This window comes from Pteropus vampyrus, unplaced genomic scaffold (assembly GCF_000151845.1).
Source record: "Pteropus vampyrus isolate Shadow unplaced genomic scaffold, Pvam_2.0 Scaffold271, whole genome shotgun sequence".
Lineage (NCBI taxonomy): Eukaryota > Metazoa > Chordata > Mammalia > Chiroptera > Pteropodidae > Pteropus > Pteropus vampyrus.
The window spans coordinates 801,954-821,082 of NW_011889052.1; the positions used below are offsets into that span (position 1 = coordinate 801,954).

At 49.9% G+C, this 19,129-nt stretch overlaps 1 protein-coding gene and 1 long non-coding RNA gene across 15 annotated transcripts in view; one reads left to right on the forward strand and one right to left on the reverse strand.

Moving 5' to 3' along the window:
* LOC111729583 overlaps positions 1-897 on the reverse strand; it is a 13,771-nt gene extending 12,874 nt beyond the window's left edge. For 2 of the 3 annotated variants that reach the window (XR_002776292.1, XR_002776293.1), the window contains exon 1: positions 787-897. This is a non-coding gene — a long non-coding RNA (uncharacterized LOC111729583). Of the gene's footprint in view, positions 1-623 lie in introns of all 3 variants that reach the window. The other variant, XR_002776291.1, reaches the window with a different exon arrangement.
* Positions 898-945: 48 nt separating this feature from the next.
* The window catches only part of DHX30 (DExH-box helicase 30), a 28,757-nt gene continuing 10,573 nt past the window's right edge, over positions 946-19,129 (forward strand). For 2 of the 12 annotated variants that reach the window (XM_023520523.1, XM_023520532.1), the window contains exons 1-3: positions 14,382-14,621; positions 16,450-16,580; positions 17,170-17,280. In XM_023520523.1, the coding sequence (XP_023376291.1) occupies positions 14,414-14,621; positions 16,450-16,580; positions 17,170-17,280 (450 nt within the window). In that variant the 5' untranslated portion in view covers positions 14,382-14,413. Of the gene's footprint in view, positions 1,099-2,838; positions 3,021-3,699; positions 3,807-4,690; positions 4,746-9,191; positions 9,288-10,405; positions 10,435-14,381; positions 14,622-16,449; positions 16,581-17,169; positions 17,281-19,129 lie in introns of those variants that run through there. The other 10 variants (XM_023520524.1, XM_023520526.1, XM_023520525.1 and 7 more) reach the window with 10 other exon arrangements.

The window sequence follows — 19,129 nt, forward strand, 5'->3', positions numbered from 1 at the left end:
GGTCACACTGAACTACGGTCCAGCCTTAGATCTGCCCCTTGTTCCACCTGGATGTCCCTGCTTACATGGTTCTTCCTCCTGATGTTGCCATTCAGGAGCAAATGCCTTTCACTGAACTCCTGTGACTTTATACTTCTTCTCCAGCATTTATCACTTTCGATTTGCTTCACAGCAAGTTTTCATCTTCTCTAATAGGCCCTAAAGCCCCCCTAGACGACAGAGTCCTCCACACCTGCTTAGCAAACGCTATCGAGGTCACTCGAGTATCAGTGCAGGGATCATTCCCCACACACCACGGCGCCATGCCCTGCTCAGAATAGGTAATTATTTGAATGAATGAATGAATGAATGAATGTTTCATGCCCAACTCCCTCACCCTCTGTCCAAAGTATAAAGACAATAATGCTTGTTGAATTCGGACGAAAATGACGGGATATGGCACTGATTTTTTTATATATCCTGAATGGCCACATCTTAAAAGCATATCCTAGGTCTTTCCAGCTGTATAATCCTAACCCAGCTTCAGAGCTACCCACACTGGGCTCTTTCCTTTCGAAGTTGGATTCCACAGGAGCCTCATCTAAAGGACTGCATCACTCAACAGGCGCAATGCCTTTTCTCACCTTCGAGGTGATGGGACGGGGGCAGGACCTCTAGACTCGCCCAGCAGCAGTCTCCCCGCTACCTGCAAGTGCCACCTGGTCCTTTCCCTAGCGATGTACATTTACAACGCGCCATCACGTTGATTTTATCCTCCTACCAATCTCGTGAGACAGAAATTCTCACCTCCCTATAGAAACAGAAGATCGGAAGGGAGATGAAGAAGAGAAGAGGCGTGGCAACGAGCGGTGGCAGAGAAGGCGGGTGGAAGCCCGGGGCCCGACCTGGATTTCGTTCCCTCGGCCCTGACCCGGCCTATTTCTTCACTCGCACCGGGAGGCGCGGGGCGGGCTGCGCCGGGGCGGCCCGCGGGACTTCCGTCCCGGGACCCGGAAGGGGTCGCGCCACCGCGGATGGGAGTTGTAGTCCGGCCGTGGTTGGGGGGGCCCGCGGCTCATGCGCGGTGCACCGAGGCTTGTTTCACATCTGTAACAACAGGTGAATTGGGCTTTTTATTCTCCCCTTTCGTGCCCCCTTGAGGAGCTTGCCGCGGCCGGGGGTGGTCAGCGCGAGGAGGGACCCGGGTCCGACCGTCGGCTCGGCGGAGAGTGGGGCGGAGAAGCGGGCGGGCCCGAGGAGCAGGCCGGGCATCCTAGGCCTGCCCGGGAAGCCGGCCGGGCCGATCGTGGGCAGCCAGGCCTCGGCCTGCCGTTGCCATGGAGCCGGGGCGGGGGCGGGAGCCAGTCAGGTCCGCTGGGGCCGGCTTGGTAGCCAGGGGCTCCGCGGGGGCCGCGGGAGAGGCCTCTTCATTGGCGCAACGACGCCTCCGCCTCAGGGGATGCTCCATTTCCCGAGGCAGGGCCTGCAGAGAGCCCCCGGAGTTCCCTGGGACCTTTGTCTGCCCCCCATGCGGCCTGCACTGTTCGTCCAAAGGGAGGCTTGGTGCATTCTGGCCCCCCTGGTTGGCCCCCTTTTGCACCGACCTTGTCACTGGGGGAGGCCAAGGGGTGAGGTGTTCTTTGTTTGCTGGTGGTGCCTTGTCCCATTTCGCAGGAGAGGATCTAAAGCACGTTGGGTTCTTTGTTTGCAGTGAACTGGAGTCCCAGGGGTCCTCAGAACCCCCAAGTTAAGAGTATGGCGACAGCATGCTGTCTAGCTAGTACTCTTGTAGCAACATTGGTCTTCTTAATTGTGATTTTGCAAGGCACAGGTTGTCCCACTTTGCACCCCCAGTCCACAAGGGTTTTGCCATACACTGTAGCAGGTGGACCGCAGATGGCAACCTGTTTTTGGTTGCAACTTACTGGCCAGAGTCTGATGCAGATTCTTAGAAGGGAATGATCCCACTGTCATTGTGGATGCTGACCACATCTTATAATTTACACTTAAATCTTGGAGTTTTGCAGTTTCCAGGAGGAAGGACTCTTCCTGGTATAGTTTTTTTTTGTTTTTTGTTTTTTGTTTTTTTTGTATTTAGGATAGTGCTCTTTATCTGTGTAAGCTGTTTAAGGAGCAAGAGATACATCCTTTGCTGCATTTAAAAACCTGTGTAGGGTATCCCTTTACCTCTAAAAGATTTTTACTCTCCATGTGTTTTAACTTATGTGGCTGTGGTCCAAAGTTTATCAGTTGGGCACTTCTTGCCCCTTTCACTTTCGAAGCTGTCACTGTTAAGTGTTATTTCAAAGACTGACCCATGGGACATCTAGGCAACAGCATGATATCATGGAAATTAGGAGAGTAGTGTAGTATAAACTAGGAAAGCTTTGGAGCCCAGTCCCGAACTATAGATTTCCATCCTGCCTGAGGCAGCTACAGGATCTTGGGCAAATTGTGTAACCTTCTCCGGGAAAGAATTCCTACCTCACTGGGTGGTTGCATAGGTTAAGTGAGATAAGGTCTCTGGAAGTTTTCAGTAAACTAAAAATGGTATTCAACATCGAGTTCTTTTCCCAACCTGGAAGAGCTGCTTTATGTACCTTAAATAGGTTCATATTATAGTCAGGATGGGAGTAGAATTCAGAACTGCAGCAAGTTGTGCTCCGGGCTTGGAGAAAATACTTTCAGAACTAAAAGCACGTCTACTGTGAGATCTCTTTCTTGGTATCTTACAGATGCTGAGGTCGGGCAGCTCACACTTTGATGGGTGTAGCGTGGGTCACGGCAGGTCCTGAAGGGAGGCCAGTGTGTCTAGTGTGTGTGTTTCATGCCACTAACAAAACTTGTCCTTGTTGTCAGAGTTAGTAAATGAATTTCAATGATCCGGAACCACTTTCTTTTCCTGCGGGGGCCATCTCTTTAGTGACCCAGCATTGTCCTTCCCAGGAGGAGGCCCAGCCTCGTGATGAGGAATAGTAAGGAGAGAATTCAGCTCCTGTTCAAAAGCCTACAAAATCTGAGACTTTCACTGCTCTTGTAAGGTAAGTTGATTTAGCCATGCACACAAAGCAGTGGTGGATCGCTCAGCCACACTGCAAAGCAAAAGGCATGCTATTAAATTCATTTGTGACTGTCTTGGAAAAAGGGTATCATTTCAATTAGCCACTATGGAAGCTCTCTGGCCTTGAATCATCTCATAGTGACTTTACCTGGAGTTAAATGGTGTTTCATTATGCAAGAAATCTTGATATAATATTATTTTACTTGTCTCTAAATTATTTTAGAAAAACTTTGTACTGTGGAGGTTTCCAACATAATACTGTATTACAAAGAAGGCATCTTTCTTTTGGATCTCTATGAAATGTTCTAGAGCTCTGGAAAATGTCTCTAAAAGATCCTACCTTGAATATCATACTATATTTTTAAGTCTGATACAAGGAAAGGAGGTATTATATGATATGTTATATAAGATAGTGTTGGCATAGAGAGGATTGGAGACTTTAAAAGCAAAACCAAGGGTCTATTTACAAGCAAATTCTAATTTCTTAGCAAGAAAATATTGTTTCATAAATAATCACTTAGGTGTTTTAGATTTTATAATATTCAGATTTTCTTTAAAATTAGAATCTCAAATTACAACTTTTTTTTTTTTAGATAGAAGGAGTCTATAGAATGTAATTTCTTAAAGTAAATTGAATCATTGTTGATATTGTATTGAAGTTTTCTCTCTGAGCTACCATATCCTATCGGCTGAAATTTCCGGCATCCCTGGGGGAGAGGAGGCCATCAGGGCAGACCTGCTATGGACCTGAAAGATTCGGCCCCAGGTCAGCCCTCCACCCCCCACTGTCCCACGATTGAGTCTGAGAGGGAATAGCTGTCAGGAGCAGGAGTGTAGGCCCCATAAAACTCCTAGGAAAGTTGTACATTATCCTGATTTACTAAAGCACTGTGTAGATGTTTTTAAAATGAGGCCACATAATGTTATTGCACCAACCCCGGAGTACTGCATTATTAAAAACATCTATAAGTCTGAGTTTGTTTTTCAAAATAAAATGGTTAAACCAGAGGTGTTACTTATTTGTGTTTTTTTAAGTCTCTAGGTAGATTCCTTAGTTGAATGTACTGATGAGCAAAATGCACCTAAATTTTTGGCCAACAGTTGAACTTCATATTTGTTATTTCATAGAGATTCTGCCATAAAAAGTTTTTTATCTTGAATCACTATTGTTACTGTTTGATAGTGTAGTCAACGTCCCGTTACTAGGTGCTTTACTAGGTTTTGTGAAAGCCCAGTAAACCAGTTGGTCCTTAAGGCAGTCATCAGTCCCCTTTCCTGATGCCACCTGAGAAAAGGGGTCCATGTAGAATTTCATTTCTTCCTAGAAGTCCCAAGAAAACTACAAATATTCCGATGAGGTGGAAATCTACGTCTCTCACGATGAAACACATCGCCTTCTGTTTAGCAGGGTTCAGGGAGTTTAGGCCAGAGAAGAGAGCTCTCAATTAGAAAGAAGCAAAGATATGTAATTACTCTAGAGTGGAGGTGGCCCTTCCATCCTTGAGATTGGGAGCAACAGTTGGGGCTCATTAGCGATGAGCTTCATTTTTCTCGTCTCCTGGACAGTGTTCTCTGTGTTATTGAAGTCTTCTCTGTGGGTTCCTGGACCCGGCATATTAACCATTGCTTCTCGGCCATCCTTCTTTTTAGGATTCCAGCTTTCCCTCCTGGCCAGAAATGTTCAGCCTGGACTCATTCAGAAAAGGTAAGAATGTCACCATGCTTGCGACCTCATGCTTTTCCTCCCTGTGATGGGCAGCTGTGAAAACCCGTCACCGGTGTGTTGTCCTTGGACCCCTCCTTTGGATGACTTTCCAGAGTTCTTCCTTAGCCTTCCTCTTGCATGGCATTCATAACCTGTGCCGCCCCCCTGCCCAGGGCTTGGTGTACATTTGCCACCCTCCCCATGGAATGCCCTCTCCCACGCAGTCACTGCTTATTGAAATCCTTCCAATTTTGCTAGGCCAGTGTTTTATACCATTTCCTCCATGAACCTTTTTCGATTCTGTCAATCAAATGCAATCTCACTTCTCTCTGACTTTCCCCAGCACCGTATCTGTAGTTTCTGGTGCTTAGTCTACTGCGAATTAAATACTGTACCACTAGATTGGAAGCTTCCTGCAGCCAGGACCTATCATGCTCTTATCATCCATGATACCTGGAATAGCATTTTGCACATGGTAGGCCTCAGTAAATGCTGGTGGAAGTGAATTGAGTCATTGTTTTATTACGGGGCATAGAAGCTGTGGCAAGTCTTTAAATCAGTACCCTCCAGCAGATGGGGCAAGAGGGTTGCACAAGCAGTGCAGAACTGAGCCACAGTGGCAGGGCTGTAGGGTAGCATCCAAGAGCTGCTTACAGGAAGTGATGTAGCTGGTGAGGACTTCAGGGACCAGATCTTGGAGGGCTTTGTATGTCTTAGACAGGCCCCTGATTTTTCTCCTTTAAGGAAATAAAGAGTAAAAGGCCCGTCACTTGTATTAGAGCTGACTGTGAGGCTCCTGTCTGAGCACATTTTACAAATCAATCAGAATGAAAGGCCTTCCATAACTGCAGTGGTGTCACTTCTCCAAGTTATGTTCCTACAGGCCTGGCTGACTGGTACCCTGTGTAAACCACTGAATGGGGCCGGAACGAGGGCTGGCTGTCCCAGGGCTCACTGCAGCCTATTCCTGGCTCCTTGTTTGTCTTCAGCCTCTCCATCTGTGTTCCTATTGCATGAAGAAATTAATCTCTATTATCCTGGTTTTGTGGGTTAACTGACAAAGAAAACATTGAACTTAGTATGGACAGCACATCTTGAGCTGAAAATTAAGTATGCTTAATTGCTTTGTGTTTACCTGCCAATCAGTGGGCTTTGTTGTCCACATTGTAGAAATTGGATGGAAACAGGTTCCTTATGGTGAGAGCATCTCTGACATAACAGCACTGATTTTGTAAAGAGATGGAGGCCCAATGAAATCATGAGCCTCCTTTTTCCTGTGATAGGGAGATGATACTAGGCGAGAGAGTTTGGAGCAAAATTCCTTTATGGCTTTTGTGATTTTACTTTCTAGGCTGGGGATTGATTTGCTCGAAAAGTTTCCCATGGGGGTGACATCATTAGCACTCAAGTTCAGTGGGAGGCAAACACCCAGTTCTCATGGCAGGTTGGCCCTGGCTGGGGAGGGCTGAGCATGTGCCTCTCTGTGTCTCCATTTCCCATGGTGTAAGTGGGCCAGATCGTAGTACCTGTCTCCAAGGGTTGTTCCAAGGATCCGATGGGCTAATGCACATAAGGAGCTTAGAACAGGCCCCGGCACCTGGTAAACTCACAAGCCGTGTTAGTAATTAAGTAGCTTCAGGACTAATACAGCCTTGTTTGTGGCCTTGCTTTCCACATAGGTAAGTGTCATATTCTTACCAACAACCATTTTATGCTTGGGGGTCTGAGGGAAAACCACTAACCAGGAAGTCACCACCTTGAATATTTTCCTTCAGGAGAAACTGTCTTTTCACGGTTTCCTGACTATAAGGCTGAATGCCCTTTCCTGTCCTCGGAATGCTGATGTCACTTGTGATTTGCACCATGACCTTGGTAATTGGTCATGGGTGGCCTTGTGACACTTTTATTGTTCTGAGGGATTGTTCTGTATCTCTCATGGAGTTTTTACATGTTTCTTTGTTCTTCACGATGAGATTACGAACTCCCTAGGGTGCCATGAGTCTTGAGAGGAAACATAATGTGGCTTCTGAGTCATACTGGCTGGGTTTTGAATCTGGTCCCCACTAACACTAGCAAGGTGTGAACTCACCCAATCCTGTTTCCCAGTGCCTGTCATTAGGGGTAGAGCGAAGAGTAGAGATGATGTAGAAAAGCACTTGGCTATGGTCTGTCCTCAGTCCCTAGTCTTGGGTTGACAGGTCCTTGATACATTCGAGTAGTTCACTTTATTTGGAGTACAGACCGGAGCTGATGTTTTGCTGGAGAGTGACAGCCTGGCCTCGGCATGCAGTGTGCTGTGTGGCTGCATGATTGAGCGCCTGCTGCATATGGGACACTAGGGTGGAGACAACTATGTTTCAGAGATGCCTCCTTGTAGGTGCTCAGGGGCTCACCGTCTCAGTGAGATGGACCATTTGTTGATTCTGATGGTGATGGCCAAAGCAATTCCCTATGGCAACCATCTTTCCTATTATGTAATTCAACTGAGCTGCCAACAGCTCCCAACCAGAATACTTATATGCCTGGTAAATGACCTGTTACTTCCTTTGCCAGCATCTTAACATAGGTTTCTCGTCTCTCAGCTGTAATGCCATCAGAATCAGGCCAAAGAGAGCAAGCTGAGTCTTTTACAGGCAGCATACAACTGAAAAACACTGGATCAACAGCAGTTTGTTCAGCTCCACGGTCAGAAGAAGGATCAGTGATGTTGCTGTGGGATTTGAACAACTTTGCCCCAACTACCGAGAATGCTTGATGATGAGATCATCGATAATCATCAAATCATTTATTCTTTTTTAAATCCAGCATCCCTGGATATGAATGAGGACCCTCCTCAACCAGGAACAGGGAGGTTGAGCTGGCCATTTCCAACCTTACTTTCAATGGAATTAGTTCCAAGTTAAACCTTGATCGTAGGCACTTTATTCCAGAAGACCCTACAGGCATTTCTGCTATAACACTATATGTGTTTTCTGCAAAATCACACACCTATAACATTATAAGAGGCTTATGGGAAAAATAGAATCGAGGCGATTACCTCTGCAACTTTATGAACAGAGTACAACAGAAGCAATCATCGGTGCCTGGGGAGATGCTTTGGACCACCGAAGCAGGCAGCTCAGTGCGATGCCAAACGCGTCCAGAGCGTGCTGACGAGAACAGAGCTGGCAGTGGCTGTGGCAGCGCAGGCGGAAGTGCAGCTCTGAGCCAGTGCGGCTTCCGTTAGGGAGTGTGGGAGAGGAGGGCCCGAGCCCAAGAGTTCGCTTATTTCCCCCAACATTTTATTAAAATTTTCAAAAATTCTGAAATATTGAGGAAATTGTATCATGAACCCCTGTGTCTACTACCTTGATTCTCTACAGGCACTCCGTTTTAGTTTTTTTTATAAATATAGCTGAAAGGGTTTTTTCTTTTCATGCTGAAAATTATAGTTCTTCTCCTGCTTTTTCGGATCCCTTGCCTTGGAAAAAGTACACTTGAACCAGGGCTTCTTGTTTTCCTGCTGTCATTCCCCTATTTACCAATTGTATATGAGCTAATTTGCAGGATAAAAATGGGCATCAGTTGTAGCAGAGCAGGCTGCTTCTCGAGCGTGTGTGTCCCTGCTCCTCTCCCGCCTCATTTATGACCCCAAAACCAGTGGGCCAAAGAGAGCAGAGAGCTCATGCACCTTTTCCCCAGACCAGTGAGTCTCTGACGTTCTCACCATTTGTGTGGTTTTGAAGACCTTAAACCTTTCTTACCCATAGAAGGTTCAGTGAGTGTCTTAATTTTAGCTTATGTATGTCGAAATTTTGAGACTTCTTAAAATGTACCATATACGTTACTGATGAGTAGTATTTAGTCTCTATTTGAATAGAGATACTTGGAATGGCAAATCATTAACTTTAGGAAAGGGAGCAGGCTGCTGAGTGTGGAGCAGGTCTTGGCTCCTGGGGAGGACCCCAAGTCTCTTGCCCAGTTCTTAGAGAGAAAGAATAATTTGAGATCTCGTGGCTGGAGTGGCTATCTGTGGAACCCAGAGCAGATACAGGGATAGCTACCATATGTGGAAGACCTAAGGGGTAGATCCCAGGGGATTTACGTGGCATTATGGCTTTTCAGTTTTCAACTGTTGTCCTATCTTATTTGCACAACTCAAGACTATAGAGAAGCACATGGGGTGGGTTAAACTCATAGAGGGTGGCCAAGGGACAGTAGGAGGACTTCTTTGAGAGCCAAGGAGGGAACTCGACAGGGCACTTGTGTATCATGTCGACATAAAACAACCGCCTCCTTTCTGTGTGGCATCGGTGACACTTTCTCAGAATCCTTGACTGGCTGCACATGTTGGCCAGCAACCCTGCTGCGCAGAGCCGCTCACAGGTGCTCCGGGACGAGTTTGCCCAGGGGTCTGTACCTAAGGGGTGAGAACACACCGCCCTGATACCCTCTCTCTTTCCCCAGATCGGGCCCAGCACAGGCAGCGTCAGTGCAAACTTCCCCCACCCCGCCTTCCACCCATGTGTGTCAACCCTGCCCCTGGAGGGACCATCTCTCGAGGTAAGGGAGGAGCCTGGCCTCCAGCACCAGCTTGGTCTAGGGTCTGTGGGGAGGTGGGCAGCAGCAGGAGCCCGGGCGCCAGGCCCATGGGCCTCTGGAAGGCAAATGAGGAGGAATGGGGTTAGCAGAGCAGGTGGAGCCCTCAAGGTGAGGTCGTTGGGAAGGGCCTGGGTCATTTCATGATCCTTAGCCACGTGGCTTAGACCTTCTGGTCTCCCTGGGCCTCCTCGTGTAACCAGGAATGAAGGCCGGGCTCAGTCTGGGTGTTCAGCCCCAACGCAGACAGTCCATGGGGTTTGGGTCTCCAGGCAGCCCCTGGCCTAGGCGGCTTAGAACGTGTAGGGCGCTCGTCCCGGGGCCCGAGCAGAGAGCCCTTTCTCGGCCCAGTGCCTTCCATCTGGGAGGCTTTGGGGATGCCTGGCAAATCACTTCCCTGCCTCCTCCCAGCACCTCAAAGCACTTTACTGACATTAAAATCTGCCTCTCAGTCTGTTTGGCAAGGTAGGCTCTCCTTGTGATCGGGAAGGATGTCAGCCTTCAGACAGGTGATAGTACACCTCAGGTCCCACTGATACCCAGGGACAGGCCCAGCCATAGGACCCAGGGAAGCCTCTCTGCCCTTGAGTGTCTCCTGTCCTCCCTCAGATGGAGATCTCTTCCAGGTCTGCCCAAACCAGTGTTTCTGATGGCCTCTTTCTTGTCCCGACAGCTGCCTTTCTCTGCCCTGCTGGCTGCCTGTTCACACCCCTCCCCCAGCTGCCTAGCGGAAGGACACTATTTTAGGTCATAGGGTCTTTGCCTCATGTGGAGACAACATATCCCCTTTAAGCTCTGTCTGTAAAGTGCTTTGAAGGTCAAATGTTCAGGAAGGGTGCGGGGGGCACAGAGCACCTCGGCTGCTGCTGCTCACGCAGCCGCCATGTCCCCTGCGGTTTGCACGTGCACCGCTCTCCTGCTGCAGTGGTCGTGACTATGGCCAGCAGGATAGAAATAAGTACTTCCGGTCCCTCTGACCATTTGACTTAGGTGTTAAAGAAATGCCACCCCTTGCCATTGCCAAAACAAGAGTTGATTGCCCTTTTTTTTTTCTTTCTTAAAATGCCCTGTAACTCGAAAAGGCTGAACGTTAACATTTCCAACATGGCAGGTGAGTGGCTCTGAGAGTGTCAGACGTGCTTTGGCTAAGCTTAAAGATGGTTAGTTGGGATTAACCAGGCAGCACGGGTAGGCAGTGCCTCCTTGAGCACATGAGAGGAGAAGGGGGCCGCCCTTGGGGGGGGCCACTGCTCCTGGTGGGGAGGCCCAACAGGCCCCACTCTGTCTTCCCAGAGGGGCACAGACGCTGAGTCTGTCTCCTCACAGCTACACCCCCAGAGGCATCCGTGGGTGTATGCATCTTTGCCTTTCCCTCTCTCTGCCCTATCTTCCTCCCTCCCTGCTCCCCCGCTCAGCTAGAAACGTCCTTGTCTCTTTTCATCATAACAGAAGCAACAGATCTCTTCGTCCACATGATCGTAGGACCTTTCTGCCATGTTTTCTGATTCCCTAGAACAGCAGTCCCCAACCTTTTCGGCACCAGGGACTGGTGTTCCTATGAAAATCTAATGCCTGATGACCTGAGGTGGAGCTGAGGCGGTGATGCTAGTCCTGGGGAGCGGCTGCAAACACAGATGAAGCTTCGCTCGCTCATCTGCTGCTCACCTGCTTTCCAGCCCAGTTCCTAACAGGCCACGGACTAGTACTGGTCTGTGGCCCAGGAGTTAGAGACCCCTGCCCTAGAGGCTTCGGTGGTGCCTCTGCTCTTAGGAAGGAAGTATATGGCAGACACAGTCTCTCAGATATTCAAATAAGAAAACAACACTCAGAAAATCGTGGCCACTTGAATAGGTGACAGTACCTGTCACAGTCAGGTTTGGAATTGGAAAAAACTATCACCTTCTTTCTTAGTCTCCTCCTCTTCTTCAACTCTACTGCCATCCTCTGTCCAAGGCTTCTTTCCAAGGTAAAGGATGAATAAACTAAGAAACTCGCCTCTAAGCCTCCCCTGTGAATCTTCCCACCTACCCGGATCTGAGACAGAGCTCTGGAAAGCAACGTGCACCAACACTTGGTGGGATCCAAGGGGGCCACAGGACTGGTCTTTCCTGTCCATTCTCTCAGGCAGATGTCTCCTCCTCTCGATGTGGTAGTTTACCTCAAGGGACCTTGTGGCTTACGTATGTGAACAGGAAAGCCATGAGGACAGGTAGGGGGATCAGGGTGGCCACCTCGCCCTGTAGCTCCCCTTTCCTGTTGCCAACCAGGTGGACCATTTCTTGCCATTTTGACCATCCTTAAAAATATCTAACTATGGTTGAGTAAGTTGGCAAATGTTGGCTGAGACCCTGGTTTCTCCAGGTGTCAGGGGTCCCTCTCGCTTCCCCTCTGGAAATTCTCTGGTCTACCCAAAGTCGGGACTGTCTCGGGCTCCCTCCCATTGCCTTTCCCTGGGGCCTCCAAAGTTTAAGACCCTAAAACATCCTCCTACGTATTCAGCAGATCCTTTACACCTTAATTCCTGCAGCTAGATGTCAATGTTTAGCACAATTAGTACCAGATGATGTGTTCCACCCCGAAGTGAATGGAGAGATCTCTGAGCTGAGAACCCTTTCTTTTCTCAGAACTTTCCTTCTTTTTCACAGGCAAAGGAATCAACACTCTCTCCCCCAAGAAGAGAGTGGAGAAGGCTTAATGTTGGTGGAAAGGAAGGGGGGGTACACCTGAGCCCTTCTTTCTTCAAGGTCTTCTAAAGCAGGAGTTGGCAAACTTTCTTTAAGGGTCAGAGAGTAAATATTCTAGGCTTTGTGGGCCATATGGTTTCTCTTGCAGCAACTTAACTCTGCCATTGTCGCATGAAAGCCGTAATACATAATGCTTAAATGAGCATGGCTTTATTCCAAAAAACGTTATTTATAAAAACGAGCAGTGGGCAGATTTGGTCCACAGGCTATCGTTTGGCAACTCCTGCTCTAGACCAAGGGGAGGAGGATCACAGAACTGGAAGGGTTCCAAGAGCTGGTCTAAGAATTGTCCTCAATTTATAAGTGGCAGTGCAGTTCGGAGAGGTGAAATATTTGCTCAAGGTGACACCAGCTGTTAGAGCCCAGATGAAGCGAATGAAATAGGAAAAGGGGACAGGGAGCTCCCTGAGAATCAACTATTCGGTCAGCATCACCTGATGCTATTTTTTAACCTAAAATTTCAAACACGTGTTTGAAATATGTTTTCTAAAATGGAGAAAATAGTATAATGAACCCCTATGTACCTGTAACCCAGCTTGAGCAAGTGACTCATGGCCAGTCCCTCCCCTTTGGCCCCTTTGGGAGCAGATCCATGAAACCATTGCATTTCCACCTTAGCCTGACTCCGTGGCTGTCACAGCAGAGTGCCAAACTAGGGCTTCCTGAAGCACTGTGCCGGGCCCGGGCCCTGGCTCTTTTTGTCCAGGTGTTGTCTCCAGCTTTCAGACACCACAGTTTTTAAAACTTGGCCTCAGTCCTTGACTCCACTACCAGACTTGGTAAGCTTCTGGATTTTTTTTGAAGGAATTTGGGCTGCTAACCCTTGAAAACTACTCCTGAAGCTGGGTGGATGCCTCAGCTTTTGGCTACTTGGAGAATCGCGTTCTGCCCCAAGGGTCTTGCCATCCCAATGTGGATGATCTGGGCAGGGGGCTTTGATACAGATGGTGGTGTCCCCCGTGAGGTCAGATCAGTGCTGCCAAGGCTGTCTTTCATTTTGCTCCTTTCCGGATAAAAACCCACTAAGGAGAGAATGGAGGAGTGGAGCTGAAGCTGCCACATCCTGCCTTGGTCTGTCTCTAAGGGATCTGGCCCTGTTGTCTCAGACCTCAGGGTAGGGTCTTCTGTCACAGAGCACTGCAGAGCTGCCTCCCGAACATTCTTGTTTTATCTTAACCATAGCCATGCCAGATGAGTAGAGCCTGTTTGTCCTAATTTTCCCAATTGACGACATTGCCCAAGGGTCACAGCTGGTAAGTGGTAGAGCTGGGACTAAGCCTAAGTATTAGCACTCAGATCCTATGTTGTTGCCATAAGCCAGTGGTTCTCACAGTGTTAACTTTGGGAACTTGTTAAAAACGCAGGTTCTTGGGTCTCACTCCAGACATAACGAATCAGAAACTCTGGAAGTGGTTCCTAGTAATGCTTTAATAAGCTCTCCAGGGGATCATCAGTGTCATCTAGAATGAAAAAACACGAAACCTCCCAGCTTACTCAACTGCACTGCCAGCCTCTGACCAAGGCCTCCTTCAAAGTGACAGACCAAGGGCCCCTTGCCCCTTGCTGTCATTTTACTACTCCAGCACTCCAGCATGCGGATTCAGTCTGATTTCCAGCTGACCCAAAGCCCTACTCCTCAGCACCGTAACAGGCAGAAGAGGAATGAGCCTGGCTAGAACCCAGGCATAGCAGTTTGGAAAACAGAACCCCATCTGGCTTTCAAACAAGGAAAGAACAGCAGCCTCAGACTCTCACTGCTGGACCAGCTCAGTTCTTGGGCACAGTGTCCAAGCAGGGTATCTTTCACCCCTGACTCCAGTGCCAGGCAGTAAATCTGGTCTGTTTATGTTCAAGAGTTCTTCCCTGTCCTGGCTCCAGATTCTTCACCAGCTTTACTTTGTAAACCATTCAATGAGATGAGGTGCCCCAGTTTAGCAGTTATCTTCTGGGTGGCCTTGGAGTGCAAGCCAATTTGCCAGGGCACCCGAGAGGTATTTAGCAGTAATGGGTAGGACCTGGAGGGAACATCTGGTTTCCTTGCATGTATATTGAACTAGGCCTGCAGTCCTTACCCCCCAAATCTCATTTCCTCTTCCTGCCACAGATTCAGATAACGAGTCTGTGGGTTTACATTTACTGAGAGTGATTTCCGCAGGGTCCGAGCCCGGGGATGGACTGCAGCCTGGGGTGCTGGAGGCCCTGGGCTGTGTTAGGCGAGAACCTGGCTGCTGGGGCTGTCTTGGCTCAGCTCCCCTTCTCCTGGGTCCGCCCGTCCAGCAGGGGGCGCGCGAGCCGCCTTTCTGCGCTGTCCCCGGCTCTGGGCCCGCGGGGGCCGGCGGGAGCGCGATGGCGGCCGCCAGGAGGTTCATGGCGCTGGCCGCCGGCGTCTCTCCGCGTCTGCGGCCGCCCGGTCCCCGTGCCGCCGGGCGACAGGGACGCTCGCGCGGCTTCTCATCAGGCTGCGCCCGCCCTGAGCGCACCAAGGAGGCCGCCGAGGCCGAGGCAGGGGCGGCCCCCTGCAGGCCTGAGGAAGGCGACGGAAGCATGGTGAACGGTGAGGGCAGTGGCGAGGGCGGCCGGGCGGTGACGCCTTTGACTCCTGGGAATGGCAGAGTTAGGGGCGCGGGCCGGGGTCGGGCCTGACGGGCTGGCCCACTCTCCGATGGTGCCGGGACCGCCATCCCTAGCGAGCCACAACCCTGCTCTTCTAAAGCTCAGTGTGGCACAGGCCCAAATGGACCCCGAGCGTGGAGGTTCTAGGACTGGAGACCCTGCACCTGGCAAGAACAGGTGAGAGGTGCAGGACCTCGAGAGAGTGAGAGAAATGTAAACCGTCTAACTCCTTCAAGGATATGTGGTCAGTGGTTAGAGCATCGAGGGTGAGCACATCCTCACCAGTGTGGGAAACACCCCAAAATACATCTTGGGACTTCAGGATCTCAGATAGAGACAAAATGATTGCCCTGATGGACCCCAGCGCTGTCCCTCCTGAAGAGTGCAAGGAATGAAACTGGTGAGCATCCCTGCCCGTCAGGGGTGGCTAGAGAGCTGGCCTCTGCGTGTCCTGTAGAGCTGGAGGGGGTACCCGCACATGTCTCTTTATACCTGTAGGTCTAGTGGCTGCTTAAAGTTAGGTTCTCTGTGGGATCAAACCCTCATGAACCTACTTAGGTAGTTCTCTTTCTTGACTGCTTGATTCTTAGTTGCTTAAAAAGTTATCATTTAGAGGGAGCCAGAGCCAGACGGAATCCGCCTTGGTCAGTGGCACAGGGGTCTGCCCTGAGGAAGCAGCCTCAGCCCAGGCAGCAGGGTTACATTAGAACTCCTGGAGGAGCCTTTTCAAAGTACAGAGCTTTCCCCAACATCACCACTATTTTCAAGTGCACTGTAGGGATTGCGGTGTCTGTCCAGGGCTGTGGAAAAGCTCCCCAGGTGATTTATGATTGATTTGTGCAGGTGCACATGGGTGTGTCTGTACCCTCTACGAGGTTCCTTTTTGGAGCTGGTTTCAAGTTGAAGATAATGCTAGAGACTGGCTGGAGAATGAAAGGCTTCTCATCTCCTCCACAGGTCTCAGACCATGCGTTTCTTGAAGGGCTACTGTGGTGCTCTGGGGCCTTTCCTTCTGTTTTTAGCCTCTCCCAGCAGCTTCTTTGTGGTCTCGCTAAGCCCTGTGTCTGGCACAAGCTGCCTTTAGGTAGATAACTCACTCGTTTGTGCTCCGGGATTGATCGGTCCAAGTAAAAACAGTGAGGTACCTCTCGTGTCTGATGCCTCCCGCCACACGCCACAACTTGACTCCAGAGAACTTGGGGAAGGAATAGTTCACACCTGTGTCTCTAATCAGTGTCCCTACACATAATCTAACTCTAGGGAGGCCTTTTGCAGAGTGCTGAGGTAGAGTTAAGAGCTGGGGCCTGGTATTCAGACTCTGGAGCCAATCCTCCCTTTTGTGTGTCTTGTATTTTAGGAAGGGTCTTGCAGTGTCTTTGATCTCCAGTTTGTGTGTCTGGTGGATTTTTTGTTTTGTTTTGTGCTTTCCTCCAGACATCAGAATAGAGGGTTTATTGCCAGTTAGGCTTCTGTAGCAGATGTGTTAAGTCGGGAGCTTGGGGCGGGAAGAGGATGCTGGCTGGTTACCCGCTCGGCTGTGTAGGTCACTGGGACGCTCCTTCAGGAGGTGGTCACGCAAGTGGGTCTAACCCCACGTTTCCTTTGTAGACCCTGAAGCCATCCTCTCTCCTTTTCTAAGATGGTCCCGGGTGGTTTAGGGTCACGAGCCAACATCCTCAGTAAGAGGCCCAGGTTGCCCTGAGGCACACACCCCATGGACTTTTCGAAAGAAGAAAACAACTGTAATTCTTTTGTTCTTATTTCCTTAGCTTCTAGGGACCTATTAAAAGAGTTCCCACAGCCCAAAAACCTTCTCAACAGTGTGATTGGAAGAGCCCTTGGCATCTCACATGCAAAAGACAAACTGGTCTACGTGCACACGAATGGACCGAAGAAAAAGGTAACTCTGCTGGTGGCGGGGGACATGTCAGTCCTGCTCTCAGGAAGGAGATTGGCTGCCCTTTCCTGCCTCAGATTTCTTTGTCAACGAGGCCATTTCTGAATGGAAAACAGTCAGCAGAGAGCCTCAGAGCAAAGCTAGGTTTGAAGAAAAGCCTGGTTTAGGGCAAGAGAATGCAGGGCAGGTGAGGTGAGGAGTTCTCATCTTGTGTCACGGCCCCCCGCCGGTGACTGGTACTGCGGGGGCGCAGGGTTGACGTGACCATTCCTGCTGCTGCAGTCCCGTCGGTCCTGGGCCCACCGAGGCATGCTGGCGGGCCATCCTGAGTGAAGATTTTCAACATTGAAGATGGGTTCCACCTTGCCCTCTGGCCTAGGACATGGTACTTTGAAGAAGTAAAATGACTTGAAGTGGGACGAATGGCTTGAGGATGGGACAGTTGGGCCTTACCAGGGGTCGATGATGGGGCAGGTTCTGTCCTGCGCTCAGCTCTGTTGCTCTGAGGTCATGGCTTTGCTGTCGATTCTGATTCGAAACGACTCTGCAGTCTGGAGAGGCAAGGGTCCTGATTCTGTCTTCTCTTCCCCAGAAAGTCACCCTCCATATAAAGTGGCCCAAGAGCGTGGAGGTGGAGGGCTATGGCAGCAAGAAGATCGACGCCGAGCGGCAGGCTGCAGCCGCGGCCTGCCAGCTGTTCAAGGTGACCCTCCTGTAGCGAAAGCCGTGCAGACTTCCCTGCTGGGGAGCCCCTTGCCCCTCGCTCTGATGGTCCGTCAGGGCGAGGGTGACAGGATATTGACCCACTACCTGTCCCGAGCTCTCCCCACCTCGTGGTTCCTTTCTTGACATTCAGCCAACGAGGGAATATTTTTCCCCCGCTGCAGTCATCTACTTTCTGTGGCTTGAAAACCCACAGAGAGGAACCTCTATGTGAAGAACGTGTTCTGTGTACAGCGCGTGGATACGCTTCCATTCGGCTTGGTTTTCCTCTTCCCGTTATTGCACGCGGGATTTTCCCTGTAGCCACATGTCCTCTCTTACTCGTAGTGGAAGCGTGATAGTCGCCGCCCTCACCTCCCAGTGGTTGGGCACAGGTTGCCTTCAGGTGTTGGTTACCGAGCATTTTCTTACGAGGCCTTCAGTGTTGCTCGCCAGCCTCTCTCCCCATCCCTAGTTGATTCTGCCAAGCGCAAGTCTGCCTCTCTGCTCTGATAAGGACAAAGCTCTCGACTTTGTCCTTTGTCTTCTCTCCTGTTCGTGGTCTCCAGGCCTCCACTGTGTTGCGTCCTTCCCGCATCTGACTGGGAAAGTCCCTCTGCTATCCTGGGTCCCCACACCACTCTTCTCTGTCCCTTCTCTGTGTCTCTTCCACACCCCCTCCCACCTTCTCATTTACTCTTCAGATCCTTCTTCTGATTCTTTAGACACCAAAAACACTTCAGTGCTCTGACTTCCTTTGGCCCTGCTGCTACTACACACAGCTTCCTGGGCTGTGGTTTGTGTGTTCTCTGCTGCCACTGTTGCAGTCCCTGGTCACTGTCACATCTGCACAGAGTGTGACATGTAGCAGTCGTCACCAGCTGATTGATGACTGACTGGCACAATGCTTTGCCAGGCTCATCTGCCTCTTGGTCTTTGCTCTGCTTGAATGGGCTTTGGCAGTGCCAGGCAGCTCTTCCTCGGCCTCTGGATTACGCCTGCTTCTCCTCTCCGGAGCGTGCCAGGTCCCGGTCCTCTGCCGGCCTCTGAACATCTCTCTCTGTCCATCTCCTGTCTTGTCATAGAGGCTCAACCATCCTGTCAGAAGCCTCTGTCTCCTGTAGAGTCCTTCTCTCTCGGGTTCTCAGCTGGCGGGGAGGGCAGGGCAGGGATTTTGCCACCCCGTGGACATTCGGCAATGTCTAGAGAGATTTTGGTGGCCACAACTGCAGGAATGCTAGCGGTGTGAAGCCAGGGATGCTTCTAGATGTCCCCCAGTGCACAAAGAACTAACCCACCCCAAATGTCGATGGTGTCAAGGGCGAGGGTTTCTTCCCTCCACAGATGTGTGAAGGTGCTTTAAACCCAGCCTGTGGGCAGCAGTCAGGATCACATTCCCCGCAGCCCTTTCTCTGTTCTCCATCTATATTCGTGGCCTTCTTTTATTCGTGTGTTTAATTGTGGTAACATACATGAAATATAAAACTTAACCACGTTAACCATTTTTAAGTGTACAGTTCAGTAATATCGAGCATAGGCATGTTGTTATGCACTCCGTGTCCAGAATTTCTTCACCTTTGCAAAACTAACACTGTCCCCGTTAAACAGCAATGCCCCCCTCCCCCAGCCCCTGGCACCCACCTTCCACTTTCTGTTTCTGTGAATTTGACTAATTCACATAAGTGAAATCCTACAATATTTGTCTTTTCGTAACTGGCTTATTTCACTCGGCATAATGTCTTCAGGGTTCTTCATCCATGTTGCAGCGCGTGTCAGAATTTCCCTCCTTTTCCAGGCTGAATAATATTCCATTGCACTGATAGACCGTATTGTGTTTATCCATTCTTCCG